Below are 19,013 nucleotides of genomic sequence, written 5' to 3'. Positions count from 1 at the left end.
CCAGGGACAGCCCCCCCTCGCCCCTCCTCCTACCGGGCTGCAGGTGCCCCTGCAGCGGGCTCTGCCGGGGTGGGGCTTGGAGATGAGGAGGGGGCTGTGGTGGGGGGCGACTCCCCCCAATTAAAGGCTGTTTGTTCCAGCTGTGGGGTCCTGCTGCTCTTTCGGCTCTCCCTGACACCCCCAGAGCCCCTGGGGATCCCAAATTCCCTAAAGACTGCCCCCTGGAACAAGTAATATAAAACTGTCTAGGGAATGAGCAACAAGTTCCTTCTGCCCCTCCCCTCACCCGTAGGATGGCAACAGCACAAACTGAACTGTGAGGATGATCAGGGCTCAGAGCAGCCCCAGGTGCGAGCAGTGAGGATGATGAGGGCTCAGAGCAGCCCCAGGTGTGAGCAGTGAGGATGATGAGGGCTCAGAGCAGCCCCAGGTGTGAGCAGTGAGGATGATGAGGGCTCAGAGCAGCCCCAGGTGCGAGCAGTGAGGATGATGAGGGCTCAGAGCAGCCCCAGGTGTGAGCAGTGAGGATGATGAGGGCTCAGAGCAGCCCCAGGTGTGAGCAGTGAGGATGATGAGGGCTCAGAGCAGCCCCAGGTGTGAGCAGTGAGGTTGATGAGGGGACAGAGCAGCCCCAGGTGTGAGCAGTGAGGATGATGAGGGCTCAGAGCAGCCCCAGGTGTGAGGTTGATGAGGAGCGGGTGGGTCCTGCCCGGGGCTGTTTTAGGGGGAGGGTTTCCCTCAGTTCACTTGGGCACGGAGCAGTTGGAGAAGAGGGGTTTATGGTGGGCTCCCCGGGGGTGTCTCATGGAACGATACCGGGAGCATCTCATAGGGTCTGGGAGAACAGCTGGATGCACTTGGACATGGAGCATTGCTTAAAGGAGGTGGCGAGGGACAAACCTTTGTGTCGCGAAGCACCATCGGATCAAGTAAGCCAGTGCGGGTTTGCAGTGGGGACTTTTCTCCTTTTCCTTTTTGATTTCATCTTGCCGGGGAGCGACAGAGCCGTGCGGAGGCGAGGCGAGCTCTGCCGGGCCGGCAGGCGGGAGCCGCGGCGCGGAGCTGTGTCCGTCCGGCCGCTCCGCCCGCTCCGGGCGCGGGGCTCGGGCACCGCTGGGGTCCCTTCGGGCCGGTCCCGGTGCCGCTGGGCGGGCCGGGCTCTCCCGGGGCCGGAGCCGCCCCCGCCCGCCGGAGGAGCCGCTTTCCTGCCGGGAGCCCCGGTCCGTCCGGGGCCGGGAGCGCGGGGTCGCCCCCGGGTGCCGAGTGCCGCCGCTGCCGGGGCTCGCGTGGCTCCCCCGGTCCCCCCGCACCTGGAGCGGCGCCAGCCCGGGAGCGAGTCCCGGCGAGGGCCGCTGGGGGACACTCGTGGCTCGTCAGGTTCAGAGTGCCCTGGCCAAAGCCGCTGGGAGGCGGGGAGGGGGAAAAGCACGACCTTCCGGCCTTTTTGTCTGGGGGCTTTGTCGGTTTCGCTCTTTAGCCGAGCCGCGCCTTTAAATAACGTTTTCAGTTCAGTGACTTGGTTTGATTACTTTTTAATAGTTGGTGTGATTTGTTGTGTGGACTTCAATAGGGTTGCTTTTTATTTATGTTTAACGTTGCTGATGTGATAAGAACTGTTAGTGAAAGAGCATAGCATCTGTTTTTGCTGGTAGTTGGTTGAACGGTGTTGGTTTTGTTTGTGTTACCTGTTTTGGGGTTCTCTTTGTTAGTGAGATTAAAAGTTTTTATTTTGGGGTTAATTTGTGATTATTTTAAAGATTTTAGGGCAATTTAGGTTTTTGATTCGGGGTGCTGTGATGAGAGTACTTTATTTGTTTTATCTGGTATTGGTGGTGTGGATAGAGGAAATATTTGTTTTGAAAGTTTACTTCATTATAGGTAGCTGAGGTGTTAGGATGCGTTGTGCTTCATTGTTGAATCTTTTTGAGGCGGTTTGGGTTTTTTCTAGGTTAAGATTTTTTTTCCCTTGGCTGGTGGATGTATTGTGATTTTATTGATGATATTGGTGGGAATTTGATGCTGTTTGTTTTTTTGTTTTTTCATTTTTAGGGATGGGATTTTTGCAGTTGGACTGGAAGAATTCACTTTCTTTCAAAACATACTACTTTAATGATGTAAAGGTTCCCATATTAACTCCTTAGTCTTTTAGATTCTTTTTCTCATTTAGGTTTTCCAGAATTTACTGATAATTTACCAATCAAGCAGGGATGGCTCCCCGTTCTTGAAAAGATGGCTATGGAAAAACCTGTGTCTAACAACACGTACCTGACGGAGGGCAACAATTTTGCCGTTATTACAGGGCCAAATACGAGTGGCAAATCAACGTTGGCAGGGATCTGCCGGAGGAGAGGAGTTTGTGGTGGGCTCCCAGTGGCATCTGATGGAGTGATGGTGAGAGCATCTCATAGGGTCTGGGGGAGCACCTGGATGCACTTGGATGTGGAGCACCGCTTAAAGGAGGTGGTGAGGGACAAAGCTTTTTGCCAGGAAGCAGCACCTGAACAGCTGAGCCGGTGTGGATTTGCAGGGGTGATCTTTCTCCTTTTCCCTTTTGTTTTCATCTTGGCAGTCCCTCCCCGGTGCCCTCAATCTGTCACAAGAATTCCAAGAAAAAAAAAAGGCTGAGCAAACAGTGAAAAGAAGGGGTATAGGTAAGGTGGAGTTCAGGTGTACCCCACCCCAAACCCTAAACAGCAGCCCTAACAGTACTACCATTTACCTGAGACAGCTGCAGGCAGGAACCCTAAAGCAGCAGTGTGCCAGAACCCTCCAGAGCTGCAGACAGTACCCCTGGTGCTAGGGCCAGCCAGGAGATAGTGGGGGGACGATCCGTAGGGTTGGGGAAACAGGGGGTTTCCCGCCCCACCCCACCCTGGGCTCTCGGTCCCTCCGCAGCCGGGGATTGCTCCCACCCCTCCTCGAGGCGGCGGTTGGCAGGGCTTCGTGCCTAGCCTCCGCAAAGAGTTCGGCTCTGTCAGCCTCTGCCCTGTCTCAGGGCCAAACTTAGGTAGGGTAGGGAGCAACTGTGGATTGCCTGGTCCGGGCTAATGGACATCTCTTGGGGCCTATGGATAAGGAGCATCCCCGGTTGCAAGCGTAGGGTTCTAACTAAGTTTGCAGGGTTCAGCTGGGGAGCTTGGCAGTGACACAGAGAGGTTGAGGGAGGGCTTCAGAGGTCGAGGGCTGGAGACAAACAGTGAAAATAAAAGGGGTACAGGTTGGGATATAAGGTAGAGTACAGGACTATTCAAACCCTGAACAGCAGCCCGAACAGCGCTCCCGTTTCCCTGAGACAGCTGCAGGCAGGAACCCTAAAGCAGCAGTGTGCCAGAACCCTCGAGAGCTGCAGGCAGTTCTCTGGTGCTAGGGCCAGTCAGGAGATAGTGGGGGGACGATCCGTAGGGTTGGGGAAACAGGGGGTTTCCCGCCCCGCCCCACCCTGGGCTCTCGGTCCCTCCGCAGCCGGGGATTGCTCCCACCCCTCCTCGAGGCGGCGGTTGGCAGGGCTTCGTGCCTAGCCTCCGCAAAGAGTTCGGCTCTGTCAGCCTCTGCCCTGTCTCAGGGCCAAACTTAGGTAGGGTAGGGAGCAACTGTGGATTGCCTGGTCCGGGCTAATGGACATCTCTTGGGGCCTATGGATAAGGAGCATCCCTGGTTGCAAGCGTAGGGTTCTAACTAAGTTTGTAGGGTTCAGCGTGGGAGCTTGGCAGTGACACAGAGAGGTTGAGGGAGGGCTTCAGAGGTCGAGGGCTGGAGACAAACAGTGAAAATAAAAGGGGTACAGGTTGGGATATAAGGTAGAGTACAGGACTATTCAAACCCTGAACAGCAGCCCTAACAGTGCCCCCATTTCCCTGAGACAGCTGCAGGCAGGAACCCTAAAGCAGCAGAGTGCCAGAACCCCTGAGAGCTGCAGGCAGTACCCCTGGTGCTAGGGCCAGCCAGGAAGAGATAGTGGGTGCTAGGGCCTACTGCTGTCATATAAGCTGGGGTTTCCATCCTTGGGGTACCCTGGGCTCCCTGACCCTCACTGACTGGAGAGTCTTCCTCCCCTCCTTGAGGTGGTGGTAATTTGGCTGTGTCAGCCAATACTGCTGTGAAGCAAGCCTCTGCCTCCCTGTGGGGTGAAGTCTGCTGCCCATAAACCTGGGCATTCTCTAGAGAAGGTAAGTGCTGGGTTTTCACAGATGTGCCGCTAAGATCCTGCATTGATATTTGGTCTTCTAGATTGTAGCTGACCAGGAGACGACATCCTGGTGATGGCAGGAACTTCCCGGATAGCGCAACAGCCTTCCAGGGCGTCCTCGTGTGGATCCTCCCCGCCGGGCATCCGAGAGCTGAGTCGAAGGCTGCGAATGGCACAGGGGCTGAAAGCGGGGTGCCGGCTTGGGACACGTGACCTGGGATTTTTGAGTCAGCTTTGGGGATGGGGAGGTCCAGGCTGTGGCCCCTTAGGCCCTATGTAGGGAGAGCCTCACTTTTGTTCACAGTGCTGAGGTGTGCAGGACGGAGCAGTCCCGGGGCGTGTCGTGTCACTTGTCCATTGTGCCTTCTGTGTCTTTTGTGCCCCTCGTGTCGTACGTGCTTTACCTTATCCTTTCTGGGGGCTTACCAGAAGCCCTGGCGCCTCTCTTAGCATCTCCGATCTCTGGGCTCCTTGGCTCAGCAGCTCTCAGAGGCCTTGGAATCGCGTCTCTCTTTTAAAAGCATCCGATCGGATGTCTTTTAGAGGTCTTGTTCCGTGCTGTGTCGACAGCCGTGCGCCGCGAGGATCCATTGTTGCGGCTTAGGTCTTGAAGAAACGCAAAGATAGGTAGAGGATTGTGGCCATAAGATTCTCGGGCATCCATCTTGGCAGTCTTGGAGTTAATCATTCCATCAGCATCTTCTTCCTCCCGGGTTCTGCGAGCTTCATCAGCTCATTCTCACCCGGCTCATCTCGTTCCGCGTTCTCTCGGTCCTTGTGGCCATTCTTGTGGCCCAGAATTTTGTCTCCCCGTTGTGTCCCCTCGTCTGTTGTCTTGTGTGTCACGGGTATCTGGGTGTAGTTGTTCCGGAGCTGCTCTGTCCTGCTGCCCAGCCTGGGTGTAGGTGTAAAAGGCCAAGTCCCAGGCCCCTGTAATTTGAAATTTGTGATGTAGGGTGTAGTTGGAGTCTAGAGGGTGTTCCTAGATGGACACAAGATGTCTGGAGCTGTGAAGTTACCCTGCAGCACTTTGACTTTTGTCTCAGCTTTCTTTCAGATGCGGACGGATGAAATCGGTGGCAGAGCGCCCCATCCAGGGTAAGGGGGTTCCCGCGAGAAGGTAAGTCAATGTTTGTCTTTGCGGGGCAACTGGAACCGGTCACTGTGTTACAGGTCTCCTCTTTGTCTTTATTTTTAGGAAGCAAAGCCAGCTAGCAGCAGTCAAGGCGAAGCGGGCAAGGTGAGCATTGACCGGTGGAGGGAAACTGTTGTTATCGCTGGGCTCTCAGTTTCCGGTGCAATGCCAAGCGTCCCTTCTCGTTTGCGTGCTTCAGGCGGTCCAGTCACGTTTCGTCGAGACACCCTCGCCAACCGGCCGGCACAGCTGCTTCGCCTCTGCCGTGAGCCCTGCGGAAGCGTTACGGGACCGTGAGACGGAGCCTTTTCCACGTAAAGGGGCCGTGTGGGTGGCCTTCAGGAACGGGCCGAGGGGTTGCCGTGAGTTGGGGATGTCGGGAGGAGGAGCGAGGGTCCCGTTGAGTTTCAGCAATGCCGCATCACTTTGTCTTCTCTTAACTCAGGCGCACCCTGCGACGACGGCGTCTGGCTCCCGGTGTGGCCTCGGGACGTGGCCGTTCGCAGGAGACCGTGAGTAACGGAATTGTCGGGTTTAGGCTGATGCCCTACAACGATCAGCCTCTGATTTTGTGTTTTATTTATTGTAGCTGACCGAGAGACCGCAGCCTGGCGATGGCAGGAACTTCCCAGATGGCGAGGCGGCCTTCCTTGGTGCTCCATGTGGATCCACCCTGCCGGGCATCCGAGAGCTGAGTCGAAGGCTGCGAATTGCAGAGGGGATGGAAGCGGGGTGCAGGGTCCGGGACTCGAGACCCGGGATTTTTGAGTCAGCTTTGGGGACGGGGAGGTCCAGGCTGTGGCCCCTTAGGCCACACGGTGGGAGAGTTTCACTTTTGTTCACAGTGCTGAGGTGTGCAGGACAGAGCAGTCCCGGGGCGTGTCGTGTCACTTGTCCATTGTGCCTTCTGTGTCTTTTGTGCCCCTCGTGTCGTACGTGCCTTGCCTTATCCTTTCTGGGGGCTTACCAGAAGCCCTGGCGCCTCTCTTAGCATCTCCGATCTCTGGGCTCCTTGGCTCAGCAGCTCTCAGAGGCCTTGGAATCGCGTCTCTCTTGAAAAGCATCCGATCGGATGTCTTTTAGAGGTCTTGTTCCGTGCTGTGTTGACAGCCGTGCGCCGCGAGGATCCATTGTTGCGGCTTAGGACTTGAAGAAACGCAAAGATAGGTAGAGGATTGTCGCCATAAGATTCTCGGGCATCCATCTTGGCAGTCTTGGAGTTAATCATTCCATCAGCATCTTCTTCCTCCCGGGTTCTGCGAGCTTCATCAGCTCATTCTCACCCGGCTCATCTCGTTCCGCGTTCTCTCGGTCCTTGTGGCCATTCTTGTGGCCCAGAGTTTTGTCTCCCCGTTGTGTCCCCTCGTCTGTTGTCTTGTGTGTCACGGGTGTCTGGGTGTAGTTGTCCCGGAGCTGCTCTGTCCTGCTGCCCAGCCTGGGTGTAGGTGTAAAAGGTCAAGTCCCAGGCCCCTGTAATTTGAAATTTGTGATGTAGGGTGTAGTTGGAGTCTAGAGGGTGTTCCTAGATGGACACAAGATGTCTGGAGCTGTGAAGTTACTCTGCAGCACTTTGACTTTTGTCTCAGCTTTCTTTCAGATACGGACAGATGAAATCGGTGGCAGAGCGCCCCATCCAGGGTAAGGGGGTTCCCGCGAGAAGGTAAGTCAATGTTTGTCTTTGCAGGGCAACTGGAACCGGTCACTGTGTTACAGGTCTCCTCTTTGTCTTTATTTTTAGGAAGCAAAGCCGGCTAGCAGCAGTCAAGGCGAAGCGGGCAAGGTGAGCATTGACCGGTGGAGGGAAGCTGTTGTTATCGCTGGGCTCTCAGTTTCCGGTGCAATGCCAAGCGTCCCTTCTCGTTTGCGTGCTTCAGGCGGTCCAGTCACGTTTCGTCGAGACACCCTCGCCAACCGGCCGGCACAGCTGCTTCGCCTCTGCCGTGAGCCCTGCGGAAGTGTTACGGGACCGTGAGACGGAGCCTTTTCCACGTAAAGGGGCCGTGTGGGTGGCCTTCAGGAACGGGCCGAGGGGTTGCCGTGAGTTGGGGATGTCGGGAGGAGGAGCGAGGGTCCCGTTGAGTTTCAGCAATGCCGCATCACTTTGTCTTCTCTTAACTCAGGCACGCCCTGTGACGACGGCGTCTGGCTCCCGGTGTGGCCGAAGCGTGCGGCCTCAGGACGTGGCCGTGCGCAGGAGACCGTGAGTAGCGGAATTGTCGGGTTTTGGCTGATGCCCTACAACGATCAGCCGCTGATTTTGTGTTTTATTTATCGTAGCTGACCGAGAGACCGCAGCCTGGCGATGGCAGGAACTTCCCGGATGGCGAGGCGGCCTTCCTTGGTGCTCCATGTGGATCCACCCTGCCGGGCATCCGAGAGCTGAGTCGAAGGCTACGAATTGCAGAGGGGATGGCAGAGGGGTGCAGGGTCTGGGACTCGAGACCCGGGATTTTTGAGTCAGCTTTGGGGACGGGGAGGTCCAGGCTGTGGCCCCTTAGGCCACACGGTGGGAGAGCTTCACTTTTGTTCACAGTGCTGAGGTGTGCAGGACAGAGCAGTCCCGGGGCGTGTCGTGTCACTTGTCCATTGTGCCTTCTGTGTCTTTTGTGCCCCTCGTGTCGTACGTGCCTTGCCTTATCCTTTCTGGGGGCTTACCAGAAGCCCTGGCGCCTCTCTTAGCATCTCCGATCTCTGGGCTCCTTGGCTCAGCAGCTCTCAGAGGCCTTGGAATCACGTCTCTCTTTTAAAAGCATCCGATCGGATGTCTTTTAGAGGTCTTGTTCCGTGCTGTGTCGACAGCCGTGCGCCGCGAGGATCCATTGTTGCGGCTTAGGTCTTGAAGAAACGCAAAGATAGGTAGAGGATTGTGGCCATAAGATTCTCGGGCATCCATCTTGGCAGTCTTGGAGTTTGTCATTCCATCAGCATCTTCTTCCTCCCGGGTTCTGCGAGCTTCATCAGCTCGCCTTCATTCTCACCCGGCTCATCTCGTTCCGCGTTCTCTCGGTCCTTGTGGCCGTTCTTGTGGCCCAGAATTTTGTCTCCCCATTGTGTCCCCTCGTCTGTTGTCTTGTGTGTCACGGGTGTCTGGGTGTGGTTGTCCCGGAGCTGCTCTGTCCTGCTGCCCAGCCTGGGTGTAGGTGTGAAGGGACAAGTCCCAGGCCCCTGTAATTTGAAATTTGTGATGTAGGGTGTAGTTGGAGTCTAGAGGGTGTTCCTAGATGGACACAAGATGTCTGGAGCTGTGAAGTTACTCTGCAGCACTTTGACTTTTGTCTCAGCTTTCTTTCAGATGCGGACGGGTGAAATCGGTGGCAGAGCGCCCCATCCAGGGTAAGGGGGTTCCCGCGAGAAGGTAAGTCAATGTTTGTCTTTGCAGGGCAACTGGAACCGGTCCCTGTGTTACAGGTCTCCTCTTTGTCTTTATTTTTAGGAAGCAAAGCCGGCTAGCAGCAGTTAAGGCGAAGTGGGCAAGGTGAGCATTGACCGGTGGAGGGAAACTGTTGTTATCGCTGGGCTCTCAGTTTCCGGTGCAATGCCAAGCGTCCCTTCTCGTTTGCGTGCTTCAGGCGGTCCAGTCGCGTTTCGTCGAGACACCCTCGCCAACCGGCCGGCACAGCTGTTTCGCCTCTGCCGTGAGCCCTGCGGAAGTGTTACGGGACCGTGAGACGGAGCCTTTTCCACGTAAAGGGGCCGTGTGGGTGGCCTTCAGGAACGGGCCGAGGGGTTGCCGTGAGTTGGGGATGTCGGGAGGAGGAGCGAGGGTCCCGTTGAGTTTCAGCAATGCCGCATCACTTTGTTGTCTCTTAACTCAGGTGCACCCTGCGACGATGGCGTCCGGCTCCCGGTGTGGCCTCGGGACGTGGCTGTTCGCAGGAGACCGTGAGTAGCGGAATTGTCGGGTTTTGGCTGATGCCCTACAACGATCAGCCGCTGATTTTGTGTTTTATTTATCGTAGCTGACCGAGAGACCGCAGCCTGGCGATGGCAGGAACTTCCCGGATGGCGAGGCGGCCTTCCTTGGTGCTCCATGTGGATCCACCCTGCCGGGCATCCGAGAGCTGAGTCGAAGGCTGCGAATTGCAGAGGGGATGGAAGCGGGGTGCAGGGTCTGGGACTTGAGACCCGGGATTTTTGAGTCAGCTTTGGGGACGGGGAGGTCCAGGCTGTGGCCCCTTAGGCCACACGGTGGGAGAGTTTCACTTTTGTTCACAGTGCTGAGGTGTGCAGGACAGAGCAGTCCCGGGGCGTGTCGTGTCACTTGTCCATTGTGCCTTCTGTGTCTTTTGTGCCCCTCGTGTCGTACGTGCCTTGCCTTATCCTTTCTGGGGGCTTACCAGAAGCCCTGGCGCCTCTCTTAGCATCTCCGATCTCTGGGCTCCTTGGCTCAGCAGCTCTCAGAGGCCTTGGAATCGCGTCTCTCTTTTAAAAGCATCCGATCGGATGTCTTTTAGAGGTCTTGTTCCGTGCTGTGTCGACAGCCGTGCGCCGCGAGGATCCATTGTTGCGGCTTAGGTCTTGAAGAAACGCAAAGATAGGTAGAGGATTGTGGCCATAAGATTCTCGGGCATCCATCTTGGCAGTCTTGGAGTTAATCATTCCATCAGCATCTTCTTCCTCCCGGGTTCTGCGAGCTTCATCAGCTCATTCTCACCCGGCTCATCTCGTTCCGCGTTCTCTCGGTCCTTGCGGCCATTCTTGTGGCCAAGAATTTTGTCTCCCCATTGTGTCCCCTCGTCTGTTGTCTTGTGTGTCACGGGTGTCTGGGTGTAGTTGTCCCGGAGCTGCTCTGTCCTGCTGCCCAGCCTGGGTGTAGGTGTGAAGGGACAAGTCCCAGGCCCCTGTTATTTGAAATTTGTGATGTAGGGTGTAGTTGGAGTCTAGAGGGTGTTCCTAGATGGACACAAGATGTGTGGAGCTGTGAAGTTACTCTGCAGCACTTTGACTTTTGTCTCAGCTTTCTTTCAGATGCGGACGGATGAAATCGGTGGCAGAGCGCCCCGTCCAGGGTAAGGGGGTTCCCGCGAGAAGGTAAGTCAATGTTTGTCTTTGCGGGGCAACTGGAACCGGTCACTGTGTTACAGGTCTCCTCTTTGTCTTTATTTTTAGGAAGCAAAGCCAGCTAGCAGCAGTCAAGGCGAAGCGGGCAAGGTGAGCATTGACCGGTGGAGGGAAGCTGTTGTTATCGCTGGGCTCTCAGTTTCTGGTGCAATGCTAAGCCTCCCATCTTGTTCGCGTGCTTCAGGCGGTCCAGTCGCGTTTCGTCGAGACACCCTCGCCAACCGGCCGGCACAGCTGTTTCGCCTCTGCCGTGAGCCCTGCGGAAGCGTTACGGAACCGTGTGACGGAGCCTTTTCCATGTAGAGGGGCCGTGTCGGTGGCCTTCATGAACGGGCCAAGGGGTTGCCGTGAGTTGGGGATGTCGGGAGGAGGAGCGAGGGTCCCGTTGAGTTTCAGCAATGCCGCATCACTTTGTCTTCTCTTAACTCAGGCGCGCCCTGTGACGACGGCGTCCAGCTCCCGGTGTGGCCGAAGCGCACGGCCTCACGACGTGGCCGTTCGCAGGAGACCGTGAGTAGCGGAATTGTTGGGTTTTGGCTGATGCCCTGCAAAGATCAGCCTCTGATTTTGTGTTTTATTTATTGTAGCTGACCAAGAGACGGCAGCCTGGCAATGGCAGGAACTTCCCGGATGGCGAGGCGGCCTTCCTTGGCGCTCCACGTGGATCCTCCCCGCTGGGCATCCAAGAGCTGAGTCGGAGGCTGCAAATTGCAGAGGAGCTGAAATCGGGGTGCCGGGTCGGGACTCTGGACCTGGGGTTATGGAGTCAGCTTTGGGGACGGGGAGGTCCAGGCTGTGGCCCCTTAGGCCACGTGTAGGGAGAGCCTCACTTTTGTTCACAGTGCTGAGGTGTGCAGGACGGAGCAGCCCCAGGGCGTGTTGTATCACTTGTCCATTGTGCCTTCTGTGTCTTTTGTGCTTCTTGTGTTGTACGTGCCTTGCCTTATCTCTTCTGGGGGCTTACCAGAAACCCCGGCGTCACTCCTCGCATCTCTGATCTCTGGGCTCCTCAGCCCGACACCATCGAAGCTTTGCCTCAGGAGCTCTCAGAGGCCTTGGAATCGCGTCTCTCTTTTAAAAGCATCCGATCGGATGTCTTTTAGAGGTCTTGTTCCGTGCTGTGTCGACAGCCGTGCGCCGCGAGGATCCATTGTTGCGGCTTAGGTCTTGAAGAAACGCAGAGATAGGTAGGGGGCTGTGGCCCTCAGATTCTCGGGCATCCGTCTTGGCAGTTGCTGGAGTTTGTCATTCCATCAGCATCTTCTTCCTCCCGGGTTCTGCGAGCTTCATCAGCTCATTCTCACCCGGCTCATCTCGTTCCGCGTTCTCTCGGTCCTTGTGGCCATTCTTGTGGCCCAGAGTTTTGTCTCCCCGTTGTGTCCCCTCGTCTGTTGTCTTGTGTGTCACGGGTGTCTGGGTGTAGTTGTCCCGGAGCTGCTCTGTCCTGCTGCCCAGCCTGGGTGTAGGTGTAAAAGGCCAAGTCCCAGGCCCCTGTAATTTGAAATTTGTAATGTAGGGTGAGTTGGAGTCTAGCGGGTGTTCCTAGATGGACACAAGGTGGCTGGAGCTGTGAAGTTATCCTTCAGCTCTTTGAGTTTTGTCTTAGCTTTCTAAGCATTACATTATTCGCTGCCCGATGTGGGGTTCAAAAGAGTAAGAAAAACCTATACTAATTACGTTATATTGGTACTTCCTGTGTGTTGGGAAAAAGGACTGTGGAATAAAGGACTTTGTAATGGTGTTCCTTAAGTTCATGTCTCTCAGGGTGGAGGCCTTCATGTAGTTCTAGTCTCTGAGCTTTTTTTGAGGTTTTAATCTACTTGTCCAGAAATGGATTACTTGTATTTATTTCTATTTTATGGCTATCTATCTATCTTCACTTGTTTATTATAGATGTGTATATTTTCATTTCTATATTATTCATTTAAATGCCATGCCTGTAAGTAAATAAAAAACAAAAAGTCCCTTGATTTAAATATTTTTCATATTAAATATGAAATAAATATTTCTATCATGTTGAACTTCTTTTTTTACACACCTAGATATAATACACAACAGATATTAAAATATATTATATTAGCATCTATCCATATGGTTTTCATACTGAATATTAGTCTACTTGTCTAGATTTGGATTACTTGTATTTATTTCTTTTTTCTTTCTCTCTAACTCTCTCTCTATATATATCTATCTAGCTCCCCTATATTTACTTTTACATGTATATATTTATATATTTCTCTTTCTAATGTTCTGCTTTTTGAAATTTGCATTGCTTTCTCTTTGAAACTCTACCCATTCATTCAGCTGACAGGTCAGAATGACAAAAATATAAAGCTCAGGTGAACCCTGAGTGCAGAACACGCTCGTCTCTCTGGAACTTAGGCACAGAAATTTGTCTCGGTGCATTTTAGTACCTCATGGATGCACAGATGTGTTTTATACACTCACTTTTTACAGGGAAGTAAGAGGTGGAAAAACAAAAGCCACTTTCTTAACCCTAAGCCGTTCCTGACATAACAAAACCCTAAAGACGGCGTGCACAGAGAGGGGGTTTCTTTCCAAGGGAATTTAGAGAGATCCATTCCTGTTCCTTGCCAATGCCTACCGTAAAAACCAGAACAGCTCCACAGGTTTTTGGATTCTGCATCCAGCCCTCGCAGGGAATTTCCTGGCAGCTCGGGGTCCCCTCTGGGCAAGGGTACCCGGCACGAGCCCTCCCCATTCCCCGCTCACCTTGCTCCTCCAGCGCAGCGCCTGCCTCCCTCTGCCGGGGACCTCGGCGTGCCCCAAGGGACACGGGAGCCCCCCAGTGCCCACCCCGTCCCCCTCAGCCTTTGCTCCTCACCCCCAAAGAAGGCACAGAACAACTCCAACTGCCCTGGACAGCAGCACCCTGCTTTATTGGAAGCCCTTCTAGGTCTAGACCCCCTCCCAAAAAGGAGCTCTGCTGCAACAAGAAAAGGGGTGCCCCGGCTGCGGGCACTTCTGCACCACCGTGAGTCCAGAAAAACCCAAAATCACTGGAATTTAACCCAAAAAAGCCGCAGATCCAAAAAAAACCCTGTGAAAATCGGGTAAAATATGAGAAAACTGCAAAAAATCCCATAAAAATCCTGAGTTTTGGGGGTCAAACACCACTGCTACCCCGGCTGCGGGCACTTCTGCACTGCCGTGAGTCCAGAAAAACCCAAAATCCCAGGAATTTAATCCAAAAGAATCCTCAAATAAAAAAAAAAAACCCAAAAAATCCCATAAAATACGAGAAAATGGCAAAAAATGCCATAAAAATCCTGAATTTTGGGGTCAAACAGCACTGCTACCCTGGCTGCGGGCACTTCTGCACTACTGTGAGTCCAGAAAAACCCAAAATCACCGGAATTTAACCCAAAAATTACCCCAATCAAAAAAAAACCCCGTGAAAATCCCATGAAATACGAAAAAAATGCAAAAAATCCGTGGAAAAATACAAAAAATCTAGAAAAAATCTCATAAAATACAAGAAAATTCTGTAAAAATCCCCAAATCCCCCAAAACTGCCCCAAATCCCCTTCAGGATCTTTGGGAAGCTCAATTTGTGCCTTTTAGGGATCAGTTTGGGGGATTTGGGAGGTTTTTTGGAGATTTTTGGTTGATTTCAGGGTATTTCAGGGTGATTTTGAGTGATTTTGGGTTATTTCAGTTTGATTTTAGGTGACTTCAGGGTGATTTTGGTTGACTAGACTGATTTTGGGGTGTTTCAGGCGGATTTCGGGTGACTTCAGTTTGGTTTTGGTGTATTTTAGGCTGATTTTGAGTGATTTTGGTGCATTTCAGGCCAATTTTGGTTGATTTCAGGGTGATTTCTGGTGATTTCAGGCTGGTTTTTTGCTGATTTTGGGGTGCTTGAGACTGATTTTGGGGTGTTTCAGGTTGATTTCAGTTGATTTCAGGGTGATTTTGAGTGATTTTGGGGTGTTTCATGGCAATTTTTGGGTATTTTGGGGTGTTTCAGGCTGATTTTGAGTGATTTTGGGCTACTTCAGGCTGTTTTTTTGCCGTTTTTTCACCGATTTTTGCTGATTTTGGCTGATTTTGTGCCGATTTCTGGATTTTAGGGCACATTTCTCGAATGCCACCCTGACGTGCGCATCGGGCGCCGTCTCCACCGGGGCTGCGTCTCCCGCCTGGGGTGTCTCATCTTCTGTCCCCAAACCCCCCAAAACTGCCCCAAATCCCCCAAAAGTGCCCCAAATCTCCTTCAGGATCTTTGGGAACCTCAATTTTGATCCCGGTGACGTTGTCCCTGCCCCGCACCCGGTGATGTCATCACCAGTTTTGTGATGTCATCATCAGCCCGGTGACGTCATAGTGTTCCCTGTGATGTCACCTTCTCTCCCCACGTGACGTCACGTGTCCCGCCCGGTGACGTCATCCGCACTCCGTGATGTCATCGCCAGCTTGTGACGTCACCGCCCCCTGTGTGACATCACAAGCCCCCCCAATGTATGACGTCACCACCCCCCCCGTGTCTGACATCACCACACGCCCCCATATGATGTCACCACCCCCGTGTATGACGTCACCATGTCCCCCGTGTATGAAGTCACGGCGCTGCTGTTGATGGCATCATGGCGGCCCCGTTGATTACGTCACTGCGGCCTTGTGTATGACATCACGGCTCTGCCGTCGATGACGTCACGGCTCTGCCGTCGATGACATCACGGCTCTGCTGTCGATGACGTCACTGCGTCCCCTGTCGATGACGTCACAGGAGGAGGACGGCTCCACCTGCCTGCACCACGCGGCCAAGAACGGGAACCTGGAGATGGTGGAGCTGCTGCTGGGAACCGGACAGGTGGACGTCAACGCCCACGTGAGCGGTCAGTGAGTGACCACTGAGTGTCCACTCACTGTCCTGAGTGTTCTGAGTGAGCCCTGAGTGTGTCCTGAGTGTGTGAGTGTCCACTCTGTGTGTCCCTGCTGGGAACTGGACAGGTGGACGTCAACGCCCAGGTGAGAGGTCAGTGAGTGACCCCTGAGTGTCCACTCACTGTCCTGAGTGACCCCTGAGTGTGTGAGTGTCCCCTGAGTGTCCCCTGAGTGTCCACTCACTGTCCTGAGTGACCCCTGAGTGTGTGAGTGTCCCCTGAGTGTCCCCTGAGTGTCCACTCACTGTGTCCTGAGTGACCCCTGAGTGTCCACTCAGTGTCCGGAGTGTCCTGGCAGTAGTCAGAGGGTCAGGGCTGCTCTGGGGCTGTTTTTGGGCTGTTTAGGGGTTGTTTCTCAGGTGTTTTTTTGGCTGTTTTAGGGCTGTTTTTGGGGTTGTTTTGGGGGTTGTTTTGGGGCTGGTTTTGTGCTGGTTTTGGGTTGTTTTTGGGGTGTTTTGGGGTGATTTTGGGTGTCTGGAGGCGGCGCTGACCCCTGGATGACCCCTCAGGACAACGGCGGCTGCACCCCGATCATTTGGGCGGCCGAGCACAAACACATCGAGGTCATTCGGCGACCGCTGACCCGAGGGGCCGACGTCACCCTGACCGACAACGTGAGCGCACCTGGGGACACCTGGGGACACCTGGGGGGACCTGAGACACACCTGGGGACCCCTGGACACACCTGGGGACACCTGGACACACCTGGGGACAGCTGGGGACACACCTGGGGACACCTGGGGGGACCTGAGACACACCTGGGGACACCAAAACCACACGTGGGGACAGCTGAGATACACCTGGGGACACCTAGTGACACCAGGGGGCCACCTGGGGACAACTGGGGACACCTGGGGACAGCTGAGACACACCTGGGGACAGCTGAGGAACATCTGGGGAACATCTGAGATACCTGAGACACACCTGGGGACACCTGGACACACCTGGGGACATCTGGGGACACCTGGGGACACACCTGGGGACACCTGGGGGGACCTGAGACACATCTGGGGACACCAAAACCACACCTGGGGACAGCTGAGATACACCTGGTGACACCTGGGGGCCACCTGGGGACAACTGGGGACACCTGGGGACAGCTGAGACACACCTGGGGACAGCTGGGGAACATCTGAGATACCTGAGACACACCTGGGGACACCTGGAGAACATCTGGGAGACATTTGGGGACACCTGGGGGGACCTGGGGACACCTGGGGACAGCTGGGACACACCTGAGGACACACCTGGAACCCAGTCTAGAACCCAGTCCAGAACAGTCTAGAACTCAATCTAGAACCCAATCTAGAACAATCTAGAACCCAGTCTAGAACAATCTAGAACACGATCTAGAACAATCTAGAACCCAATCTAGAACGCTCTAGAACCCAGTCTAGAACAATCTAGAACGTGATCTAGAACACTCCAGAACAATCTAGAACCCAGTCTAGAACCCGATCTAGAACAATCTAGAACACGTTCTAGAAACACACCTGGAACACACCTGGGGACAGCTGGGGACATCTGGGACACACCTGGGGACACCTGAGATACACCTGGGGACATCTGGGGACACACCTGGGGATACCTTGGGGACACACCTGGGGACACCTGGGGGCCCCTGAGATACACCTGGGACACACCTGGGCACACCTGGGGACACCTGAGATACACCTGGCGACACACCTGGGGACACACCTGGGGACACACCTGGGGACACCTGGGATAGAAGGAACACACCTGGGCACACCTGAGGGTACCTGGGGGGGGTACCTGGGAACATACCTGGGGACACCTGGGATAGAGAGGATACATCTGGAACACACCTGGGGACACCTGGGGACAGCTGGGGACACCTGGGACACACCTGGGATGGAGAGGATACATCTGGAACTCACCTGGGGGGACCTGGGGACATCTGGGGACACCTGGGCACACCTGAGATAGAAGGAACACACCTTATTGGGTTTTGTTTATTGGATGTAGGGGTTCAGATGGGGTAGGGTTGGTTTGTTTAGCTGAGTTTGGGGTGTTAATTAGGTGGCTTTTGTTAGATGCAGTTTTCAATTTTTGAAAGTTTTTTTATTGAGTGGTTTTAAGGTGATTTTTAGTAATTGATGGTATAATTTTATTTTGTTTGTACTTGGTGTATAAAAACGTATATGTTCTATTTATTTAATGTTGTCTTTTTTAGTTTAGGTGTTGATGATAAGTTTGGATTTCTTTCTGTAGCGTGTTTCTTATTAGTTTTACTTCTGGGGACACAGGCATTTACATGGTGGATTTTTAGAGGTATATTTTTGGGGGTGATTTTTTTAACATTTTAGTAGTTTAGATAGATTTTTTATGTTTTTCATTAGGTATTATTTTTTTTATCGAGTATTGTAATTATGTATTAGTATAAAGGTAGAGCTTTGGGGTTTTCTTAAACTATTGTTTAGGGTTAGTTGAATGGTTTTGAGTTCAGTGCATCGGTCTGATTATTTTTTAATAGTTGGTGTGATTTGTTGTGTGGAGTTCAATAGGGTTGCTTTTTATTTACATTTAACTTTGCTGATGTGATAAGAACTGTTAGTGACAGAGCATAGCATCTGTTTTTGCCGGTAGTTGGTTGTACGGTGTGGGTTTTGTTTGTGTTACCTGTTTTGGGTTTTTTTTGTTAATGAGATTAAAGTTTTTATTTTGGGGTTGCGATTAAACTAAAAATTTTAGGGCAATTTAGATTTTTGACACGGATGCACTGTGATGAGAGTACGTTAGTTGTTTTATGTGGTATTGGTGGTTTAGATAGGGGGAATATTTGTTTTGAAAATTTGTTTTGGTATTGTTAGTTGAAGTGTTTGGATGAGTTGTGTTTCAGTGTTGAATCTTTTTGAGGGGGTTCAGATTTTTTCTAGGTTAAGATTTTTTTTCCCTTAGTTGGTGGAGGTACTGTGATTTTATTGATGACATTGATGGGAATTTGATGCTGTTTGTTTTTTGGTTATTTTATTTTTAGGAATTTGATTTTTGCAGTAGGCCTGGAAGAATTCACTTTATTTCAAAACATACTAGTTTAATGATATAAAGGTTTCCATATTAACTCCTCAGTGTCTTAGATTTTTTTTCTTATTTAGTTTTTCCAGAATTTATTGATAATTTAGCAATCAAGCAGGGATGGCACCCCGTTCTTGACAAGATGGCTATGGAAAAACCTGCGTCTAACAACACATACCTGACGGACGGCAACAATTTTGCCGTTATTACAGGGCCAAATTCGAGTGGCAAATCAACATCGGCATGGAATGCCGGAGGAGAGGAGTTTCTGGTGGGCTCCCAGTGACATCTGATGGAGTGACTTTGTCTCTGTATGGACTTTTAGATTTGGGTTCTTTTTCCCTTTGAACTGAAGATTGATGAGAGGAAGGCGAGTTTTCTCTCGTTCGGTCTCAGTTGTTTATTTTTTGTTATCAGCATTACAAGGTACAAGGAGCTATGTGCACTATGATAGAAAAGGGGTAAAATGGCTAACAAAGATCTTCTTCAAGGTCTTTTATATGTCCATTTACCCAATTAACAGGTGCCAACTAAATTATTTTTCTTAGTGACCCAATGACCCAACACCTGTGTGCTGCACTCTGACATTTTCTACCCAATCACCTACTACTACCCAAACACCCCTAGGAGAAGAACATGAAGAAGAAAGAAGGACAAGAGACAACACCCTAAATCCTCCATCTTGTCT

The 19,013-nt window shown here is 52.6% G+C and overlaps 1 protein-coding gene and 1 long non-coding RNA gene across 2 annotated transcripts; both read left to right on the top strand.

Annotated features, from left to right (window-relative positions):
• The first annotated feature begins 3,636 nt into the window (after positions 1-3,636).
• LOC131590251 (uncharacterized) lies at positions 3,637-12,330 on the top strand. The gene is made up of 15 exons (XR_009280051.1): positions 3,637-5,306; positions 5,385-5,426; positions 5,521-5,683; positions 5,767-5,833; positions 5,911-7,101; positions 7,196-7,358; positions 7,442-7,521; positions 7,599-8,676; positions 8,755-8,796; positions 8,891-9,053; positions 9,137-9,203; positions 9,281-10,472; positions 10,567-10,729; positions 10,813-10,892; positions 10,970-12,330. It is a non-coding gene; the product is annotated as an uncharacterized LOC131590251 (long non-coding RNA).
• Positions 12,331-15,071: 2,741 nt separating this feature from the next.
• LOC131590250 (histone-lysine N-methyltransferase EHMT2-like) lies at positions 15,072-18,621 on the top strand. Its single transcript, XM_058860181.1, has 3 exons — positions 15,072-15,234; positions 15,799-15,903; positions 18,406-18,621. Exons 1-3 carry the CDS (start codon positions 15,097-15,099, stop codon positions 18,430-18,432), a joined length of 270 nt encoding a protein of 89 aa, XP_058716164.1. The 5' UTR covers positions 15,072-15,096; the 3' UTR covers positions 18,433-18,621.
• The last annotated feature ends 392 nt before the right edge of the window (positions 18,622-19,013 follow it).

The sequence above is a fragment of the Poecile atricapillus genome, chromosome 32, assembly GCF_030490865.1.
Source record: "Poecile atricapillus isolate bPoeAtr1 chromosome 32, bPoeAtr1.hap1, whole genome shotgun sequence".
NCBI classification, from domain to species: domain Eukaryota; kingdom Metazoa; phylum Chordata; class Aves; order Passeriformes; family Paridae; genus Poecile; species Poecile atricapillus.
The sequence above is the reverse complement of the archived record's forward strand: the minus strand, read 5'-3'. Positions and strand labels throughout refer to the sequence as shown.

Coding starts and splice junctions, on each gene's coding strand:
- LOC131590250 (XM_058860181.1), top strand. CDS start 15,097: ATGACGTCACTGCGTCCCCTGTCGATGACGTCACAGGAGGAGGACGGC. Junction 15,235..15,798: donor AGGTGGACGTCAACGCCCAC/GTGAGCGGTCAG, acceptor ATGACCCCTCAG/GACAACGGCGGCTGCACCCC. Junction 15,904..18,405: donor ACGTCACCCTGACCGACAAC/GTGAGCGCACCT, acceptor TTTCTTATTTAG/TTTTTCCAGAATTTATTGAT.